This window comes from Gossypium hirsutum, chromosome A11 (genome assembly GCF_007990345.1).
Source record: "Gossypium hirsutum isolate 1008001.06 chromosome A11, Gossypium_hirsutum_v2.1, whole genome shotgun sequence".
Classification (NCBI taxonomy): Eukaryota; Viridiplantae; Streptophyta; class Magnoliopsida; order Malvales; family Malvaceae; genus Gossypium; species Gossypium hirsutum.
The window spans coordinates 112,564,602-112,586,780 of NC_053434.1; the positions used below are offsets into that span (position 1 = coordinate 112,564,602).

Below are 22,179 nucleotides of genomic sequence, written 5' to 3' on the forward strand. Positions count from 1 at the left end.
GAGTGCTTATATACATGTTTTGAAAATTTTGATTACTTTTTTATACTTTATGTTGATGTTAAAGTGTATAATTTTTATTGCATTAACAAGAAATTAAGATAAGAGCTTGATATTCAAAATATATTTACTTTAATATTAAAATAGAGGGCTTTTATGAGTAAAAATCATAGGTTAAGAGCTTATTTAACTACAAAAATAGGTTAAGGGCTTGTTTAACCATAATGTAGTGAGTTGAAGGGGAATAAAAAGAAAATAATAAATAAGGAGGGTTTACAAGGCAATTAGCCACATTTAAGGTTTGGTGTAGCCACATTGTGGGGCAGCACCCTTTCACTTTTTTTAGCAACCACTCAAAAAAGAAAATTTGCATATCAAGTCCCTAAATATTTTAGATCATCACATTTTAGTCTGGTGCCGCCAATTTGTCACGGCACAAACAAAACACTGTAGCAAACATACTATTTTTGTAAATAATCTCGTGAACATGCCATTTCAGTTATTACTTTTATTTTTTGTATTATTTAGATAAAAAAGGCTAGTTTTGAGTTTAAAAATAGTTTTTAATTATTTTATGACTAGGAAATTATGTTGAATAAAAATAAACATTAAAAAAAAGACAATAAGTAATTTAATGATTTTGGAATTTAAAAAATAAAAGGATAAATCAGGTGATCAGTATGAAACTTTTTAAAATGGGGTAATTTGATAAGAAAGTTTCTAATAATTAAGTGACTATTTATATAATTTATTTATTTTTATTGACTAATCATTTTTTTATCATTAATTATTGACTGTTTCACACAATCTTTTTCCTTAAAGACAGAGCCCAACTCAATTAAATAGAAAACAAACAAGATAAAATTATAACAAAAATAATCAAATAATTAATTCAACTAATTAAAAAATAAAATAAATCACATTATTTTTATGATGCAATTGATATCAATAACTGCATGCAATTTTTTTTATTTTATCAATAATCATAAGCTCTTTTTCCAAAATTTAAAAATATTTTATTTTGTATTATTTTTATTCTTTTTTGGGATAAAGAGGGTGGCTGGTTTGCAAAATCAATGCTAATGTATGATTCTAGAGATCAGATTAGCTTGTTTAAATATTAAAACAACTACAAGAAAATATATTATTTTCGTCAATTGAGTACCGAAATTTTATTCAGTTAAATGAAATAATTACGGTGATTTAATGTTTTAAGTAACTTTGTATTCTGATAATGGGATTTAATAAATACTTTGAATAAGTACACTTAAATGGGTTTTTTTATTAAAAAATTATGTACGTAAATGATCAGTTTTGAACTGTAAATGTCGGGTGATGGCATTTTTATTGACCTTGTTACCTCCAATTTTAAATAAATAAATAAAAACTCTTTTGGGCGCCACTGTTGCCATTCGTGTCACCGGATTAAAGTCTAATCATATAAAATGTTTAGGAATCTGATGAAGCAATTACCCTTTTTAAATTGGAGGGAAAGCAGTGACATCAACCAATTAAATACTTTTAAATTTTTTTGTCTATTTGCATATTAGATTTGTCCTATTTTGAAATTAAATTTAAATAACCTCTAAATAATATAAGAATTTTAAAGATTCTTACTTTTTACTTAATTCGTTAGGGATATATTTGGTAATTTAAATAAAAAATTTATATAGTTCTTTAAGTTTATGTTCTTAAAAAATAATAAAATTTAGAAAAAGTTTATTTTTGTTATTCTTATATTCTTTTAAGGATTATTTAAATTTAATTTTAAAAGGGTATACATAACATGAAAATAGACCAATAGTTTAAAAGCTGTAATTGGTGCCGCAGGGGAGATGGAGCCACCTCATTTTCCATCTAATCTAAAAAGGGTCATTGTTTCATTAGGTCCCTAAACTTTTTATATAATTATACTTCAATCCGGTGATATCAATGACAACGATGACACCCAACAAGATTATTTGTTAAAAAAGTTAGAGATGGTGACGCCAATTGCAATGACGTCACTGATGTTTATTGTTCAAAAGAGGTTATTTAAATACATAATTTTCAAAGTGAATCATTTTTATAAATAATAAAAACTTTTGGGTATTTTTATAAAACCCCCCACCTAAATGATATAAAATTGTACTTGGTATAAAATAAAATAAATATAAATTAATGGAAGTCCAAATTACAAATTGATCCTCTTGCGGTAAAAAGAAAAATTAAAAACACCGTTGATTCCCTTCCGCACATGGTTTTCTTGTTTTCCTTTTAGCAGTCGCCGACTTGGTTTTCTCTTCTTTCTTACATTCTATATAAAAGGAAAGACTTTTCATTGCTTCTCACCACAAAAATCCTTTCTATTTCTTTAAATCGATCCGTAAAAGAATAAAAAAGCTTAAATTCTGTGAAAAATGGTGGAACCTAAGAGCAAGATTGAATCAATAAGGGAATGGGTCGTTGATCACAAGCTTAGAACTGTTGGTAAATTCTTTTCTTCTTCAGTTTTCGCATGGATTTTTTTTTTAAATTAGTGAGGATCTTAATGCTTTTTTTTTTTTAACAAAAGGGTGTCTGTGGCTGAGCGGTATTGCGGGTTCTATTGCCTACAATTGGTCTCAACCTGGTATGAAAACCAGCGTTAAAATTATTCACGCTAGGTAAATCTTGCTCTCTCTTTTTTTTCCTTCTTTTAATTTCGGATTATTTATTTATAATTTTGCTTTATTTGGGTTTCTGAAATTATGATTCATTTATGTTGTTTTGACAAATCTGTATTCGGAAGTAACGAAATTTTGCCCTTTGTCTTGGTGGCTGGAAGATTGAAGGGGTTTTATTTATTGTTCTTTTGTAAATATTGCTCGTCTTTCGTTTTGATAATTTCACAGGGGGTTCAACGCATCATTGTCTTATGGTTATTTTGGGTTTTTAAACTTGTGTGATTATTTGTGTTTCTAGCTGTTGGTTTCAATTAGATGAGGCTAACATCTCCATCACCAGTGTTAAATGATTTAAATTATTCTATATTAGGCCTCAACCGATTGGGATCTTATACATATATATATATAGGTATCCATATTGTTAGTAATATATGACAAGAAATTTGGGAGCCCTTCATGAGGTCTAAGGTTTCAACTTTGTCTTATGGAATAGAATCAGAGCTATGGTGGTGTGCTATTTTGCGGAAGGTTTCTAACATCCAATTAATTGGCCTTCAAGAAGAGCTAAAAGACGATCTTTTTAAACGATGAAAGAATTTGAAACCATTAGAGTGAGTTTAGTTTATCATGAATGTAGTCTTTTGGGATATATGTTGAAAATACCCTGCCCTTTTACTTCTGATTTTGGTTGAACTTCAATTTGATTCTTCAAGTTTAGTTGAAGATCATGTGCCTAACAAGGAATAAAATTGGTTGAGAAGAGAGGGTCTCTCGACATGCACAAGTTGGATACCTCTTCAAGCTTGTCCTCGACTCTTGTTTTACATTGATGAGGTGTCGAGGTTTTGGCTTTAATGGCAAGGCTGATGCCTTGGGAATTTTGAGATCTTAGGTTCAATTAGTTTGACATAAGTTCATAGGTTGAGTCGGGCTGCATTGTTGAAACTGACTTGCATTTTTTGATACTGACCTTGTAAACAGCATTCCAGGATTTACACCCTGGGTTTTTACATATTGTGCCTTGTTGTTAACTCATTGCTCTCTGCCATTAATTCAGGTTGCATGCGCAAGCCCTTACGTTGGCAGCATTAGCCGGTGCTGCAGCTGTGGAATACTATGATCATAGGAACAGAGCCAAAGCTGATCCATATGCAAAGTTCCTTCCGGCCGATGGATACTCGCACAAGGATTAGAAGACTTTGGATAGGCGTTTAAAGTCTGTAAACATACTCGGTTTAATAAAGTTTTTTTTTAATTTTTTCTTTTGGTTGTGTATAGAGGCATCACGTTTGCCCCTTCACATCACATTCTTTTCAACTGTTCCCCCTCTAATATACCTGTGGTATAGTGGAGTTTGATACAGAGAATTTACAGAAAAGAATAGCCTTCTTTAGCAGCAGTGATCTGTTTTTGTTTGCCCATGACACGAGGGTGATTATATTTCTGTTTATCTATATAAATATGGTATTAATATCATATACATAATCTCGACTTGGCTCGAGACGTATGATCATCTAAACCTAAACTTTTTTCAGACTTGGCTCAAGATATATCATCATCTACAAACATAAGTGGAATTAGAATCAGAATCAACAACATTTGAAGATAAGTTTTTATTTATATATTTAAGTCATTTGGTGAAAATAGTTATAGAAAGTTTTGCTAAATGTTTTCAACCGACTTGTAGAAGTACATGTTTTTGAGTCAATTTTCTGAACTCTTTTATACAAGTCTGAGAAATTGTATAGAAGTTTTACCGATATGCGGGAACTTTTACCTAAGTCTATTTCTACCGATAAAATATAATTTTACTCGAGTCTACTTCTACCCATGTGTGTTGTGAGTTATGAGATTTTTATTGATACAAATCTACTTCTATCATACAAGTTCTATTTTATCCATAAATCATGTGAGTTGTATCGATGCAAGTTTGTCTATAATGCTTCCAACAGCTAGAAATTATCCTCAATTAGGTGTGTTCATAGTTTAGTTAAAATCGAATTAACTGGCCAAATTAATTTAATTCGATTAATCGATTAGTAGTCAAATTTAGTCCGATCAGACATTAGTTAATGATTTTTTGAAATTTAAATTATCGATTAATTCGATTCGAAACTAAATAATTAATCAAAATAAATCATATATATTGTCGAAACCATTTTTTGAAAACGGGAATCGACTTTTGAAAACGAAAGTTGGGAGTCGCCACCAATCCTTTTTGAGGTGTAATTGGGCCACCTTATAAAACATTTTGGTCTGCGAATTTTAGGAAAATGAGTTCGGGAGTCGGTTACATACGAGGAAGGATTAGCACCCTCAACACGCCCAAAATTGGTACTTAATCGATTAATTAGTGTCTTAAATGTCGAAAATTAAAGATTTGGACAGAGCTCAAAATGCGATCCTCCTTTTATTGGCTTTTAAAACATTCAGGTAAGTCAAATGTGTATTAAAGACCATCTCACCTTGAGGTAAGACATTACATCCAGTACCTTTGGACACAACATTTTGACTCTCAAATGTGATCTTGCCTTTAAAACGTGCGTTTTAGCTTTGAGAGGATATTCGAATATTCAAAACAAACAAAGAAAGCGAAACCAGTACGTTAGGGCACGATCCTTTGAATTCTTTAAATACCGAACATTGCCTTTATTTTAAAAACAATTGAGCATAAATCTGTGAATAAATGAATTTGGGCAATTAAAATTTAAAAACGAAAATAATGGTATGTCACATGCAAATAACAATACCATAATAAACTAAACGATGCATAAAACATAGTAGCAAAAAAAATTTAATGACAAATAATAAAATGGTAATGGTAACGTGTTAATAATGGTACAAACAAAAGAAATAAAAACAATTATATAAATATATGAAACAGAAGATAATAGGAAAAAGGATTCCTAATACTATACATATTAATAATAAGAAACTAGTCGAAATGAACAGAGTATAATTTCAAAACGGGATCTTAAAAAAAAGGCTGTATACGTATAATTAGGAAAAATACTTAAAAAAATACATATATATATAATAAATATAAAAGAAAGTATTTACATAAAATAATATGAAAGCAATAATCTATTTGGCACAGAGCTAATTTTATCATAAATTATATATGTATAATAACACATAAGAGCTATTTAAATGTAAAATCATACCAAATTTTAAAATAATATTGTTAGAATTAAGTGACCCAAATTCTTATTTAAATAAAATACGATGAAAAATAAAATAAAAGTAAAATCCATATAGAACTAGACTTCTTTTATTTTATTTTAGAATAAGGTTTTTAAACCTTATTAAACTCCATCTATTTTATATTGATTAGGATAAGGTGTTTCAATCCTACTAGAATATGGCTTTGCAAGCCTATAAATAGACATAGTCTATTCCTCTTGTATTAGATTCAAATTTTTCGACATAGTAAATTTTCTTCTCCTCTGCCCGTGATTTTTTTCCCGAAAGGGTTTCCACGTAAAATTTGTGTGTTTTTTTATTTTATTTTATTTTATTTATTTTATTTTTCACAAATTGGTATCCGAGCTTCCGGGTTATTCATCTCGATCACGGTAATGGCGTCTTTGAAGTATGAAATTCCGCTGTTGGATCGCAACACCAGATTTGTGTTGTGGCAAATTAAGATGCAAGCAGTTCTTACACAGATGGATCTGGAGGATGCCCTGCTAGGGATAGATAAGATGCACTGCTAGGCATTAACACAATTACATCTGCATTTGTCCAACGAAATTTTGCAGGATGTGATGAAAGAGAAAACTGCCGCTGCATTATGAAAGAGGCTAGAACAAATATGTATGTTGAAAACTCTTACAAGCAAGTTGCATATGAAGCAGCGTCTTTATGCTCATCGTTTGGAGGAAGGTGCGTCTGTACACGAACACTTAACAGTGTTTAAAGAAATTCTCTCAAACTTGGAGGCCATGGAGGTTCAGTATGATAAGGAAGATCTAGGGTTGATTCTACTTTGTTCGTTGCCCCCGTCTTATTCAACCTTTAGAGACAAGATTTTATATAGCCGCGAGTCTCTCACAGTTGATGAGGTTTATGATTCTTTAACCTCGTATGATAAGATGAAGCATCTTGTGGTTAAACTCGACTCTCAGGGAGATGGTCTCATTGTTCGTGGGAGACAAGATCGGAATGCTGATGATGATCGTGGTAGGACACAAGAACGGAATCCTCGTGGTAAATCTAAGGGTAGATCGAAGTCTTCAAACAGAGGTAAAACTTGTAACTTCTGCAAGAAGAAAGGGCACATTAAATCTGAGTGCTATAAGCTACAAAATAAGATTAAAAGGGAGGCTGCGAATCAAAAGGGAAAACAACTAGAAAATTCCAGTGAAGCTGATGTTGTAAAAGACTACAGCAATGGTGAACTTCTAGTCGCTTCTGTCAATGATTCTAAAGTAAGTAAGGAGTGGATACTTGATTCAGGCTGCACCTTCCACATGAGTCCCAATCGGGATTGGTTTACAACTTACGAAACAATATCTGAATGTGTTGTTTTGATGGGAAATAATGCTTCGTGTAAAATCGCAGGTGTTGGAACAATTAAAGTTAAGATGTTTGATGGAGTTTTCAGAACACTTAGTGACGTGCGGCATGTTCCAGAATTGAAAAAAAATTTAATTTCGTTGAGTACTTTTGATTCAAAAGGGTACAAATACACAGCTGAAAGTGGGGTTTTAAAGATTTCCAAAGGGTCCCTTGTTGTGATGAAAGGGCAGAGAAAGATTGCCAAGTTATATGTTTTACAGGGTTCTACTGTTACTGGTGATGCAGCTGTCGCTTCCTCTTCCTTGTCAGATGATGATATTACTAAACTTTGACATATGCGCCTAGGGCATATGAGTGAGAATGGCATGGCAGAATTAAGCAAAAGAGGACTTCTTAATGGGCAAGGAATTTGCAAAATGAATTTCTGTGAGCACTGTGTTTTTGGGAAGCAAAAGAGAGTTCGATTCACTAGAGGAATCCATAACACGAAGGGAACATTGGAGTATATTCATTCTGATCTGTGAGGGCCATCCAGAGTGCCTTCGAGAGGTGGAGCTAATTATATGTTAACCTTTATTGATGATTTTTCCAGAAAATTTTGGGCGTTTTTCCTGAAGCAGAAAAGCGATGTGTTTTCTGCATTTAAGTCTTGGAAAATTATGATTGAAAAACAGAAGGGAAAACAGATAAAATACCTCCGCACAAACAATGGCTTAGAGTTTTTTTCTGATGAGTTTAATAGATTGTGCAAGTCAAAAGGGATCATGAGACACTTGACAGTTCGTCATACTCCATAGTAAAACGGCGTTGCAAAACGAATGAATAGAACGATCATGGAGAAGGTTCGATGTATGTTATCAAATGCCAACTTACCGAAGGCATTTTGGGCAGAAGCGGCCTTTACTGCATGTTTTTTGATCAACCGATCTCCATCCGTTGCCATTGAAAAAAAGACTCCACAAGAGGTATGGTTTGGTAATCCTGCTAATTATTCTGATTTAAAAATTTTTGGGTGTCCTGCGTATGCTCATGTTGATAATGGAAAATTGGAATCGAGATCTATTAAATGCATTTTTCTTGGTTATAAAGCTGGTGTAAAAGGGTATAAGTTATGGTGTCCTGAAAATAGAAAAGTTGTGATTATCAGAGATGTTGTTTTTGATGAAATTGCTATGCTACCTAACTTATCTCTTAAAGACTCTTTCAATAAAGAAAATCAAAAGCAGGTGGAGCATCAGATTAATACAGAGTTAACTCCTGAAGCTAGAACAAAAATTGAGAATAGAGTTGCTTCTTCACCACAATACTCTATCGCCAAAAACAGAACTAGAAGAGAAATTAAACGTCCAAAGAAGTATGTCGAGGTTGATCTAGTTGCTTATGCTTTAAATGTGGCTGAAGATATAGATGCGAATCAAGAGCCATCTAATTATTCTGAGGCGGTTAGCTGTGAAGACTCAGAAAAGTGGATGTTTGCTATGTAAGAAGAGATGGAATCACTCCACAAAAACAGAACATGAGACCTTGTGAAACTTCCTAAAGGTAAAAAGGTTGTTCGTTGTAAATGGGTGTTTAAAAAAAAGAAGGGACTCTAGGAGTTGAAGAACCCAGATATAAAGCAAGGCTTGTTGCAAAGGGTTACAGTCAAATTCCAGGAGTGGACTTCACAGATGTGTTCTCTCCAGTTGTTAAGCATAGTTCGATTCGAGCTTTGCTAGGTATTGTGACCATGCATGATTTGGAGTTTGAGCAGTTAGATGTAAAAACTGCATTTCTGCATGGAGAACTTGAAGAAGATATTTACATGCAACAACCATAAGGTTTTATAGTCTCAGAAAAAGAGGACTATGTTTGCTTGCTGAGAAAGTCCCTTTACGGTTTGAAACAGTCACCAAGACAGTGGTACAAGAGGTTTGATTCCTTTATGACTTCTCATGATTTCAAAAGAAGTAGTTTAGACAGTTGTGTTTACTTTAAGAAAAACAGTGATGGTTCTTTTGTGTATCTACTTCTTTATGTTGATGACATGTTGATAGCAGCAAAAGATAAAGAAGAGATAAGAAAGGTTAAAGCCTAACTAAGTGAAAAATTTGAGATAAAAGATTTAGGACCAGCAAAGAAGATACTTGGTATAGAGATTCTCAGAGATAGAAAAGCAAGTAAATTGTACCTAAGTCAGAAGGGGTACATTGAGAAAGTTCTTTGCAGGTTCAATATGCAGAGTGCTAAGCCTGTTAGTACTCCTTTAGCAGCCCATTTCAGACTTTCATCGGCCTTGTCTCCTCAATCAGATGATGAGATTGGGTACATGTCACATGTTCCATACTCTAGTGCAGTGGGATCTCTCATGTATGCTATGGTTTGTTCACGTCCAGATTTATCATATGCAGTCAGTGCAGTTAGCAGATATATGGCAAATCCCGGTAAAGAACATTGGAAAGCAGTTCAGTGGATTTTAAGATACTTACGAGGCACTACTGATGTTTGCTTACAGTTTGGAAGAACTAAAGATGGAGTTATAGGGTATGTTGATGCTGATTTTGCTGGAGACCTTGATAGAAGAAGATCTCTCACAGGTTACGTCTTTACAATCGGAGGTTGTGCAATTAGTTGGAAAGCTACTTTGCAAACTACAGTCGCTTTGTCTACCACTGAAGCTGAGTACATGGCGATTACTGAGGCTTGTAAAGAAGCTATTTGGTTGAAAGGACTATTTAGTGAACCCAATGAAAATCTTCAAATCAGCACAGTATTTTGTGACAGTCAGAGTGCCATCTTTCTTACAAAAGATCAAATGTTTCATGAGAGAACAAAACACATTGATATTCGGTATCATTTTGTTCGTGATATTATTGCTCGTAGTGATATTGTTGTGAGCAAAATTAGTACTCATGAAAATCCTGCAGATATGATGACTAAGTTACTTCCTATAACCAAGTTTGAGCATTGCTTAGACTTGGTTGGTGTTCATTGTTGAAGTTAAACCCTTAAGGGGTTTTATGGAAGAGGTGGAGAACTTATTTATTGAAAGTTCATTGAGAATTTGTGTCAAGGTAGAGATTGTTAGAATTAAGTGACCCAAATTCTTATTTAAATAAAATATGATGGAAAATAAAATAAAAGTAAAATCCATATAGAAGTAGACTTCTTTTATTTTATTTTAGAATAAGGTTTTTAAACCTTATTAAACTCCATCTATTTTATATTGATTAGGATAAGGTGTTTCAATCCTACTAGAATATGGCTTTGCAAGCCTATAAATAGACATAGTCTATTCCTCTTGTATTAGATTCAAATTTTTCGACATAGTGAATTTTCTTCTCCTCTGCCTGTGGTTTTTTTCCCGAAAGGGTTTCCACGTAAAATTTGTGTGTTCTTTATTTTATTTATTTTATTTTATTTTATTTTTCACAAATATTATATAAAAGAAATTTTAAAAAGAAACTTATAATTAAAAAAAACAAAAAAAACAACAACATAATTCATCAAAGTAATTTAAAATGTATGTATACAAAAAAATAAAAAATAAAAATAAAAATAAAAAAATGAATGCCAAATGAATTTAAAGAAATAATGAATTATATAAATTAAAATGAGGAAGAAAAAAAAATAATTGAAATAGAAGCTAATTAAGAGAGACAATCAACAAATAAAAACATGGAAATTGAAAATGACTAAAGCGCAATGCGCGCAAAGGTATAAGGGCTAAAAAAGAAAATATTCCCAACCCCAAAAGCAACACTCATGCGCAGACTAAATTGGAAAGGTGCGAAAACTTCAGGGCAAAAATGAAAGAAACCAAATAGGGTCAAATCAAGAATGGCGCAAATAGGAAGGACTGGCCACGAAAATTACCCATTTAAGGGTAAAATGCGTGTGGACCCAGTTAAAACATGTACTGGCATGCTGTTTTGTTTTATTATACAAAGTTAAAACCCATTTCAATTCATTTTTTGCTTAAAACATTTAAACTTTGACTTTTCTAAAAACTAAAAGTTTGAAATCTCCACACTCCCCCCCTCTGCTCTTCGTCGAAAGGCCTATGCCCAGGCCTTCAACCACCAAAAAGTCGCTGGCGACCAGCGAAGCAAGGCCCTCTCGACGGTGCAAACACGATGCACGGTAAGTCTCTCTCCTTCTCTCCTATTTTTTAACTTGTATTGTGGATCCGAATAGGAAGAAGAAAAAAATGAAAAAAAAAAAACAAAATAAAATCACCTTTGAAAATATTCTTGGTGGCTTTCTACTGATTCTTGCGTGAGATTTGTATATAAACTTTCGTACCTCAGTCCCGATTCTCGATTTACTCTTGACTTGTATATTCTCTATTATATTCGAAAAAAAATCCCCCTCTTACATTCGTTTCGGGGGCTTTTATAGCCCTTTTTTACAACTAATTTCACTTGTTTGCAGGTTCATGGGAGTGTACGTCTCCTACGTGGAGGTGGAGTGACGCACGGTGCGGAGATTCGCGCGATGTGCGGTACCTGGGGACTGCTTCGGTTGCAAACAGCAGCTCCTTGGGTTTTTGTTTGCTGAAATTTGTTTATGCTTTGGGCCATTTGGGCCTTGTAGTTTGGGTTTTTTTGTTGGGTGTTGGGCTGTTTGGGTAGTGTTTTTATTTAGTTTTGTATATGTGTCGGCCTGGGCATAAATTGGGCTTAACATATATTATATATAATATATATCAGCCCACCTGGGCACCCTCAACCCGAGCCCTACTATAAACCCAAATACCCAATCCAAATATACATTTATAAACCCAACCCAAGTCAACTTAATAATTATTTAATTATAAAATTAACTTACATTATATAAATAATTTAATAGAAAATCCATAAAAAATAAAATAAAACGTCGAATACCCCTAATTCCTAAATATACAATCTCCCAAAATAATTTTTTTTTCTAGTGCCAACTACCGACAGTCCGGCATGCTTACTAGTTACCACCATCCGAGGAGATAGATTCAAAATCTCCCAAATCACCTTCGTTCAAAATCATGCTTCCTCTCCATCGTTTTTAACCTTAAAATACGAAATAAAAAAACCCTTAACCCTCGTTAGAAAAAAAAAGCCTAATCCATTCAAATCCATTAGTTTAGAACCAAATACAAAGATCTTTATGTCTAAGCCTTGCGTTTTCATTTGGCTTTTTTTATTTATAGGTTTGATTTTCTTTGATTTGTGGGGTTTTTCCTTTTATTCTCTTGCTTTGGTTTGATTTTTATACTTATTTATTATTTTGTAAGAGCTAGTGTATGTTTATCTATGGATTTCGTTAAATTTTTGTTTGGACATTGCCTTATTATAGTCTTGATCCAATTCCGGGTTCCTTTTCTTCTTTATCGGTTTCCATTGATGTTGCGATTGGTCACACACGACCGTGTCCTAACAATTTAGGGTTACACGATCAAGTCACAAGCCCGTGTCTCGGGGCCGTGTCCTTCACACGGCTGAGACACACAACCGTGTCTCTACCCGTATGGCCAAAAAAATGGCTATTTATCAAGCCATTTGTCACCATCATTTATACACTCACATACACACTTTCAATGGCACTTAACATGGCACAATTAAGCTATCAACACAACCATACTTAAGGCTTAAATAAAGAGTTACACGGGTTGAGGACACGGGCGTGTGTATCCATACAGCCTACCCAAACGGGCGTGTGACCCCTATTTTGATGAAAATTTTTTGAGTTTTCCAAAGTTCTCGGTTTAGTCCCGAACCACCTTCAATGTATGTTTTGGGCCACGTAAGCCCGTAATAGGGACGATATGCATGTGAATGAAATGTTTTAAATTTGGACGAAAATTCATGTCTTGGTTTGTATGATTGTGTGAGTTTATGTCCGGTAACGTCTCGTACCCTATTCCGACATCGAATACAGGTAAGGGGTGTTACAGGAACAGAGTTTTGACATGAAGAGTCCAGCTTCTGAAAACTTTCAAGATTATTCTAAACAATTGGATTTAGCAGATCAGGTTCTAGAAAGCCCTACTCCTATGTTGTCATTACATGCTCTCTAAGGATTGTAGGGACATAACACTAGGAGATTTCCAACTGTAATTGGTCACACTGAGGTGGTTGTATTAGTGGACCCCGGCAGCACACACAATTTTATAGATTTTAAGATGGCTAAAATATTAAATTTGGCAGTAGAATCGGGGAGTAGATTGCGAGTGATGGTGGCCAACGGAGTTCGATTGTCTACTCAAGTTCTGTGTAGGGCGATTTTTTGGGAAGCACAAGGTTATAATTTCACCATTAATTTCTTAATTTTATCAGTGAAGGGATTTGGCTTGGTGCTTGGCATTCACTGGTTGTTATCTCTTAGTCCTATTGTATGGAATTTCTCCAATTTGACTATGCAGTTTAATCATATGGGGCAGAACTGCATCCTGCAAGGTATAGTACCAGGTTCACTACATATTGTTCCCAGTAGTCAACTGTCCAAATGCCTGAGTTTGGTAGGTAATGGCCCATGCCCTATGCTACTGACTTCTTGTGATTAAATTACTCTAACGATACAGCCAATTCAGTTGCCACCCAATTTGCAAAGTCTCCTTAATCAATTTGAAGATATATTTTAGACTCCTACAGGCCTACCTCATCCTCGATTACAAGACCACAGGATTCCCTTGATAGATGAGTCTAAGGTAGTTAAGGTGAGGCCTTTAGGTATCCTGCAGTCCAAAAAACTGAAATAGAGAAATTGATACAGGAAATGTTGCAAGCTGGAATAATCAGAGATAGCAACAGCCCATTTGCATCTCCTGTTGTTATGGTCAAGAAAAAAGATAGCAGTTGGAGGCTGTATATTGACTACAAGCAGCTTAACTAACTGACCATCAAAGACAGGTTCCCTATTCCTGTTATTGAAGAACTTCTAGATGATAATTATTTCTCCAAATTGGATTTGCGTTCGGGCTATCATCAAATTCAAATGTGGGAGTAGAATGTGTACAAAACAGCTTTTAAAACTCATGCTAGCATTATGAATTCTTAGTCATGCCATTTGGCTTGACCAATGCTCCATCTAGTTCAAATCATTGATGAATTCAGTATTTCAATCCTTCTTACGGAGATCGATTCTTATTTTTTTGATGATATCCTCGTATACTCCCAAAAATGGACTGACCATTTGACTCATTTGCATGAGGTGCTACAAATGTTGAGATCTAATCAACTTTAAGCTAAGAGATCCAAGTGCATTTTTGGAGCTACTCAGGTAGAGTATCTTGGACATGTTATCTCTCAAGGAGTTGTCAGTATGGATCGAACCAATATGGCTGGTGTTCTGGGTTGGTCCCTCCAAAGTCTGTCAAGGAGTTACGAGGCTTCCTTGGATTGTTCAGGTATTACAGACGGTTCATCAAGGGGTATGGATTACTGGCTAAGCCCCCCACTACCTTAATTAAAAAAGATGTTACATGGCAATGGATAGTGTTGGAGTAGACTACTTTCGATTAGCTCAAAACAGTTGTTTGTCAAGCTCCAGTCCTTGCTTGGCCAAATTTTTATGAACCTTTTTTTGTGGAAACAAATGCTAGTGGCCAAGGGGTCGGGGTTGTTGACACCATTTTTTGGATGAAAAACGGGGTTGACTTGGGTTTTGAAAAAAGAAATGGGAGTCGCCACCAATCCTCTTTTTTCTTATGAGGTGCGATTGGATCACGTCGAAGAGGGGTTGTTTTTAATAAACGGTTTGATTTTATTAAAACAACAAGTTTGGTCCTCGAAATTCAGAAAAACGGGTTCGGGAGTCGGTTACGCACGAGGAAGGATTAGCACCCTCGATACGCCCAAAATTGGTACCTAGTTGATTACTTAATGTCTTAATGTCAAAAATTGAGAACCTTGAAGAATTTTAAAAATACGATCCTTGTATTAAAACGTTGAAAATTTTCAGGAAAAATGGGATATTTCACGTTATTCGAGAAAGAGAATCATATCCAATAAGTTAGGACACAATGTCTCAAATTCCCGATACGCGGATGAAAAATGCTTATTTAAAAGATATTTTATTATCTTGGTTTTAGAAATAAATCAGGCCCAGTAAGTTAGGGCACGATCTTTTCTTAATTCCCGAGATCGTTTAAAAACTTGAGTTTGAAAAGATTCGTGTATTTAGATTTATTATGAAAATCGAAACCCAGTAAGTTAGAGTACGATCCTTTCGAATCTAAACACGAAATATTTTTTAAAACAAATTTTGTTATATCGAGTAAAATAAAACACAAAAATCGTAGTAAAAAATGTGAAAGCAAATTACATTGTTGTTATACGTGGTAAAATCATAATACACATAAAAATAAAAAATAATACGAGCAATAGCAACAATATAAAATAAATAAAAGTCATACCTACAATCATATAAAATAACAATATATATAAACAAATAAATTAAAACATTCATTCAAAATAATAACGAAAATGAAATAAATAAGTAACAAATACAATTAAATATAAAAAGATATATATAGACATAAACTAAAATATGTATATATATAAATTAACAAAATATATAAAGTATATTTAAATATATAAAAGAAAAAATAAATATGTATATATTTATGAAAATGAAAATATATATATAGATATGTATATAAGTTGTAAAAAATATATAAAAATATATAAGTATATATACATATATGTTACAAAAATAATGTATATATATCATAAAAATATATGCACATATATATACATATACCGAAATTTTAATAAAATAAATATAAATAAGTAGGTTGTACGAGCCCATTTTGCCCGGGCCCATACCAACAAAATAACTCAAATAATAAACCCAAAAGTAACAGCCCATTTACAAACCCAAACTCTGACCCAAAATTTAAACCCAAACAAATCAAAATCCTAAAGCCCAAATGGCCCAAAATCTAAAACATTTTTCAGCAAAATTCAGCAGCAAACCCTAGCTGGCCGTCGCATGCCTCACGTGGCCTCCTCATCTGCCACACCTCCAGCTCTCCATGCCACCATGTCGGCCACCATGCCCCTCAGCCTTGGCCACCACGCCCCACGCGTCTGACACTCCCACCTGCTCCACCGTGCCCACCACCTGCAACAAGAACAAACACAACAGCAAAGAAAGCATGCGAATGATGGGGGAAGTAATAAACAAAAGGAACGAAAAAAATATATTGGCTTTAAAAGCCGAAATCTATCATTTGTAATGGGGGGTTTTTTTTTCTTTTCTGTTTTCGTTTTAACATTCGTTCAAATGTTCAAAAAAATCAATAATCAAGATAGAATGAAACACATGTACAAGCCGTGATTTTAACACTGAAATCAGAAGTTCAAAGTTGTCAAAAAAAATCAAAAACCACAAGTATAAGGTAATCTTTTTCTTTATTTTTTTGTCTCGTTCTCTAAACCTATTTTCCATACATAAATATTAATATATATAAAAAACACAAGAAATAAAAAAATAAAAAATAAATAAAAATATTTTTTTACCTTTTCCGGCCACCGCGTGCGGTGGCCGGCGCCGGCGCCGGCGAGCCTCCGGTGGCCGTCCGGTGACCGGCCCCTGGCCGGATTCCCCTCCCTTCTCTCTCCCTTCTCTCTTCCCTCTCTCTTTTTTTTTTCTTTCCCTCTCCCCAAATGATTTTTTTTTGGTTAGTTTAGGCCTTATATAGCCCTCCAAAACGACGTCGTTTTGGGGGCTACACTTAAGCCCCAAAACGACGTCGTTTTGGCCATGCCCAACCCATCCGACCCGACCCGCTAGAGGATCCGCGTGTTTTCATTTGAATGGGATATTTATGCGCGCAGTCCTTCCGTTTTTCTGATGCTTCACAATTAAGTTTTTTATGGTTTTCAATTTGGCCCTATAATTTCTCGTGCTTTTCGATTTAGTCCCCGCCAATGTGCTGCGTTTTAAAGGAAAGGAATAATTGTTGTTTCGGTCCCCCAACGTTTCACGCGCGTACAATTAAGTCCCTTTTCTTTGTTTTCATTTCAAATTGGCCCCACAACTTTGTTTTTAATTCAATTTTAGTCCTTTTTTTGTTGATTTTTATATCTTTATTAAATATCCTTGTTATTTTTATATTACCATTATTATTATTATGTATTAGTATATATTTTTATTATGTACGTGTATACCTATATATATTCTCATATTTAATATTTTTATTTCACTTTATTTTAATATTTTATTAATGTTATGTTTGTTTCTTTTATATTCCAATGTTATCATTATTATTATTCTTATTATTTTTATTAGTTTATGCTTTGTTATATATTTATATATTTATAATACGTATATATACTTGATATATTTGTATATACCTCGGTAATATTATTACTAGTTTTCAATATACGCATATATTACCTAAATATTTTAGTATTATGTAAATATTTTAACATTATATTATATATGTATTTATATATTACGTATGTACATATACCTTTTAATATTATATTTTGTATTACGTAAATATTATTTTAAATACTGTATTGTATATATATATATCCTTAGTACCACGTTACATATATATTGTGTATATACTTGTTTTCTTACCCTTATTATATTCATTGTTAATACATTTATTTTTTTATACATGTATACGTACCCTTTTTTATAATATTATTTTTTACACATATATGTATATATTTATCTATGTTTTCATATTCTATAATTTATATGCATTTCTTATTTTATGGCTTAAAATTATACATGCATATACTTTTTTACATAATTGTATTTATTGTCATCATTGTTATTTGGCGTTTGTTTATTTATTCATGTACACTTGTGCTCTTTCTAAAAGGTTAGTTCTATTTATTTATTTGTATGCTTTGTTTATGTAATCGCCTCGTCATTTCATTTTGCCTATTGTATTGTTGTTACTCACTTTACTTTGCTCACCTCGTCGTATTCGTTGTTGTTTTGTCAAGCATTGACACTAAACATCAAAAGGAAAATTTTTCTAAATGAGGCAATATTTCGCGTTTGGAAAATCGAGAAACGTGCCCTAACGTGCTGGGTTTCGATTCCTCGTTCGACTAAATAGTCAAATATCCTCTTAAAGCTTCAAAGTATGGTTTCATTAAACTATAAGGTGATCTTGGTTTCGATGGTTTAGAGTATCGTGTCCTAACGTGCTGGATGTGATATTCCTTCGGAACAAGAGAATCTTATATTTCAATTCACGTTATCAGAGTTTCTTTTAAGGATCGCATTTTTAAAACTCTTCAAATTTTCAATTTTCGACACTAAGACACTGATTAATCAACTAGGTACCAATTTTGGGCGTATCGAGGGTGCTAATCCTTCCTCGTGCGTAACCGACTCCCGAACCCATTTTTCTGAATTTCGTAGACAAAAATCGTTGTTTTAATAAAATCTAAATCGTTTATTAAAAACAACCGTTTTACGAGGTGACCCGATCACACCTCATCAAAAAAGATTGGTGGCGACTCCCATTTTTTGTTTTATTTTCAAAATCCAAGTCGACCCCGTTTCCATCAAAAAAATGGTGTCAACATAGGTAATAATAATAATAATAATAATAATAATAATAATAATAGGACTAAATCAAAACTGAAACGAAATCTCAGGGCTGAAATCAAAAATAAAATAGGGTAAGGGATCAAAATGTGTGGCGCGCGAAAAATAGAAGGGCCAATTAGGAAATTATTCCTATTAATCGAACGGCGCCGTTCTGCCAAGACCCAGGCGCATGGTTCCTGGACCAAATTGAAACGGATGCGAAAATTTGTGGTCAAAATTGCGAATATGAGAAAACTTCCTTGAAAGCGCTTCAAAATTGGAGGGACTAAATGCACAAATATCCCCCTTTTAGAGAACGCGCGGATCCTCCCCTCGGGTCGGGTCACGCGCGGGTCAAGGGGGCGTAAAACGGCGCCGTTTTGTAACCTTTATTTAAATCAAATTTTTTTTAAAAAAAAATTTCATTCTTCTATTGTTTCAGAAAAAAATTTCAGAGGAAAAAAAAAGAAAAAAAAAAGAAGAATCCCCTCAACCCCCCTTTTCTCTTGGCCGAACGGGCCACCATTGACCCCGCCACGTGCGGTGGTCGGAGGCTCCAAACGGTCAGTTTTTAACCCCGTTTTAGGGACCGGCTGAAGGCCGGGCTTCAGAGCCGTAGGGTCGAGGAGCAAAACCCCGAACGTCGCCTTCATGGTCCGACTTCGGTAGCCCGAAATGGAACTCCGGCGACGGCGCAAGCAGAGCGGTTTAGGTACCCCGTTCTTTTTCTTTCCCTTTTTCCATTTTTTTAATAGTTATTAAAGAAAAAAATAGTTTTTAAAAAAAATGATAAAAACAAAAAAATCAATCGAAAAGAAAATGGCAACATTTTATTTCATATTCACTTTTTTGAAAAACAGGGGCCGCCCCCTTTACATCTCTGTTTCGGCTTTTTATAGCCCTCATACATGATCTATTTCCTATTTTTTCTTGTTTCCCTTTACTGCTTGCGTTTTCTTCTTTCTTTTGCAGGTGGAGCAGGTGCAAGTGGGGTGAGGGGACGTGCAGCGCGGCGATGGCGACATGACCGTGGCGGTGTCAGAAGGCCAAGGGTCAAAGACCCTAGAGGCGGCGCCTAGGTTAGGGTTTCAGTCCCTGAAACCCTAGTCTGACTTGGGCCAATGAATTGGGCTCGGGTTTTGGGTTAGGTTTTAGATGGGTTTGGGTTTATTTTGTAGTTGGGCTTGTAACGGGTAGTGGGCCACCGGGTAAATGGGCCTGCAACAGGGGTTATTTTGCAGTAGAATGAAAAGCTAGTGGCGTACTTCAGCAAAGCGTTGGAAGTCAAGTATTAAGCTTTGTCCATCTATGACAAAGAGATGCTTGCAGTGCTGTTAGTAGTTAAGAAATGGCATATCTATCTTGTTGGTAGACATTTCTTAATCAAGACAAATCGCTAGAGCTTGAAATTTCTATCCGAACAGTAAGCAATTACACTTTACCAGCAGAAGTGGGTTGCTAAGATGCTGGGATATGATTATTCGATCTCTATCGCAAGGGAGCTCAAAATACAGTTGCATACGTTTTGTCCAAGAAACCTCATGACCACATTCATCAACTCTTCCAATGTGAAGGAAGTCTTGACTCTTCTTGGTCTAAGGTATATGAATACATTATTGTTTCACATGCGACAAATAAGAAGCTAGATCAGTTGTGTCAAGATGTTCAAACACAACCCCAATTGCATCCCAAGTACTCGTGGCATGGTACATTCCTTTGCAGGCTAAGCAAAATTGTGGTAGGGAATGATATCCAGCTTTGAAGACAAATCTTTGGTCTTTTCCATGGCAGTGCTTTGGGAGGTCATTCTGGCATCCATGCCACTCGTCACAGGATATCTGTTTTGCTCTGTTGGAAGGGGGCTCTCTAAAGATGTTAAGTATTGGGTACGAGAGTGTGTAGTTTGCTAGCGCTACAAAACTGATAACTCTGCTTCACTTGGGCTTTTGCAACCCTTACCTATACCCTATCATGCTTGGATTGTCATCAGCATGGATTTTATTGAAGGTCTACATTTGTCACAGAGTAAATTTGCCATTCTTATAATGATTAACTGTTTAAATAAGTATGGTCACTTCATTGCCTTGGCCCATCCTTTTACTGCATTCACTGTAGCTCAAGAGTATTTTAGCCACATTTATAAGTTGCATGGGATACCTGAATCTATTGTGTCTGATAGAGATAGAATTTTTTTAAGCAAATTTTGGTAGGAACTATTTCGACACTTGGGCATTAAACTAAATATGTCAATTGCCTACCATTCTCAAACTGATGGCCAAATAGGAATTCTTAACAAATGTCTAGAAAGTTATTTGAGATACATGACTGGTGAAAAGTCCTCTGTTTGGGTATCTTGGCTACCATTGGCGGAGTGGTGGTATAATACCACCTGCCATTCGGCCATTCAGACCACTCCTTATGAAGCTCTCTATGGGCAAGATCCATCTCTTCATTTTCCTTACTTGGTTGGTGCTTCTCTAGTGGCTATAGTAGGTCGCACCTTGCAACATCGAGAAGTTACGCGTAAGGTTTTAAAATTTCATCTCACTCGAAATCAGGATCGGATGAAACAAATGACAGACAAGAGGCGGTCGAAACGAGAATTTCAGGTGGGAGATTTGGTGTATTTGAAGCTGTAACCATATCGACAACACTCTTTGCACAAGTTCAAGAACCAGAAACTGTCACCTGGTCCTTTTCCAGTGGAGGCTCGTATTGGACAGGTTGCTTACAAGCTATTATTACCACCTTTTGCTCGCATCCATTCTACCTTCCATGTCTCCCAATTGAATAAGCATATTGGTTCTGCGGTGAGTGCCTCTACTTTGCCACCTATAGGGTCTGATGAGCTCTTCTCAATACATCGATTCGAGTATTGGACAGACGCTTGGTCAAGCAAGGTAACCATGCTGCTATAGAGGTTCTCGTCAAGTGGGCAAACACCTTTCTTGAAGATTCCACTTAGGAGAATTTGCATGATCTTCAACGTCGCTTCCCTGCTTTTGATCCTTGAGGACAATGATCCTATTTCAGGGGGTATTTGTTATGGAATGGTTCCAAAGGCATTTTTTATTTTCATATTTTCATTATTGCTGCTATTTATTTTATTTTGAACGCTGTGTTTTACTCCTGTTCTTATTCTAGTTATACGGTACATTTTTAGCATTAGTTTAAACGGTTCGTTTTGCAGGAAACATTGTTATCAAAACAGTGTGGTTTAGTCTATTGTTACTGTTAGTGTTAGTTTGTTATTTGGTTCCCTTATATACCTGTAACTAAAGTCCGAAAACGGTTATGAAATTTGAATCAGAATTTCTCAGTATTCTCTTATTCTTTTCTCTCTCAATCTTTTTTTTCTTCTTCTCTTCTTCTTCTTCTTCTTCTTCTTCTTCTTCTTCTTCTCCTTCTTCTTCTTCTTCCTATTTCCTTATTGTTCCAGATCCATTACGTGACAAATTGACAAGGGGTTTTCAATATTAAAAGGGTTTAATGAGTG

At 34.6% G+C, this 22,179-nt stretch overlaps 1 protein-coding gene and 1 long non-coding RNA gene across 2 annotated transcripts; both read left to right on the forward strand.

The window, feature by feature from the left end:
• The first annotated feature begins 2,168 nt into the window (after positions 1–2,168).
• Positions 2,169–4,041, forward strand: LOC107946025 (uncharacterized). The gene is made up of 3 exons (XM_041079884.1): positions 2,169–2,466; positions 2,552–2,642; positions 3,700–4,041. The coding sequence occupies exons 1-3, from the start codon at positions 2,397–2,399 to the stop codon at positions 3,833–3,835; spliced, it is 297 nt and encodes a 98-aa protein (XP_040935818.1). The 5' UTR covers positions 2,169–2,396; the 3' UTR covers positions 3,836–4,041.
• Positions 4,042–10,843: 6,802 nt separating this feature from the next.
• Positions 10,844–12,495, forward strand: LOC121209346 (uncharacterized). The gene is made up of 2 exons (XR_005904473.1): positions 10,844–11,285; positions 11,577–12,495. It is a non-coding gene; the product is annotated as an uncharacterized lncRNA (long non-coding RNA).
• The last annotated feature ends 9,684 nt before the right edge of the window (positions 12,496–22,179 follow it).

Excerpts from the sequence above, each read along its gene's own strand:
- LOC107946025 (XM_041079884.1), top strand. The coding sequence starts at position 2,397 with ATGGTGGAACCTAAGAGCAAGATTGAATCAATAAGGGAATGGGTCGTT. Across the intron at positions 2,467-2,551 it reads TCACAAGCTTAGAACTGTTG|GGTGTCTGTGGCTGAGCGGT; the intron begins GTAAATTCTTTT and ends TTTTAACAAAAG. Across the intron at positions 2,643-3,699 it reads GTTAAAATTATTCACGCTAG|GTTGCATGCGCAAGCCCTTA; the intron begins GTAAATCTTGCT and ends CCATTAATTCAG.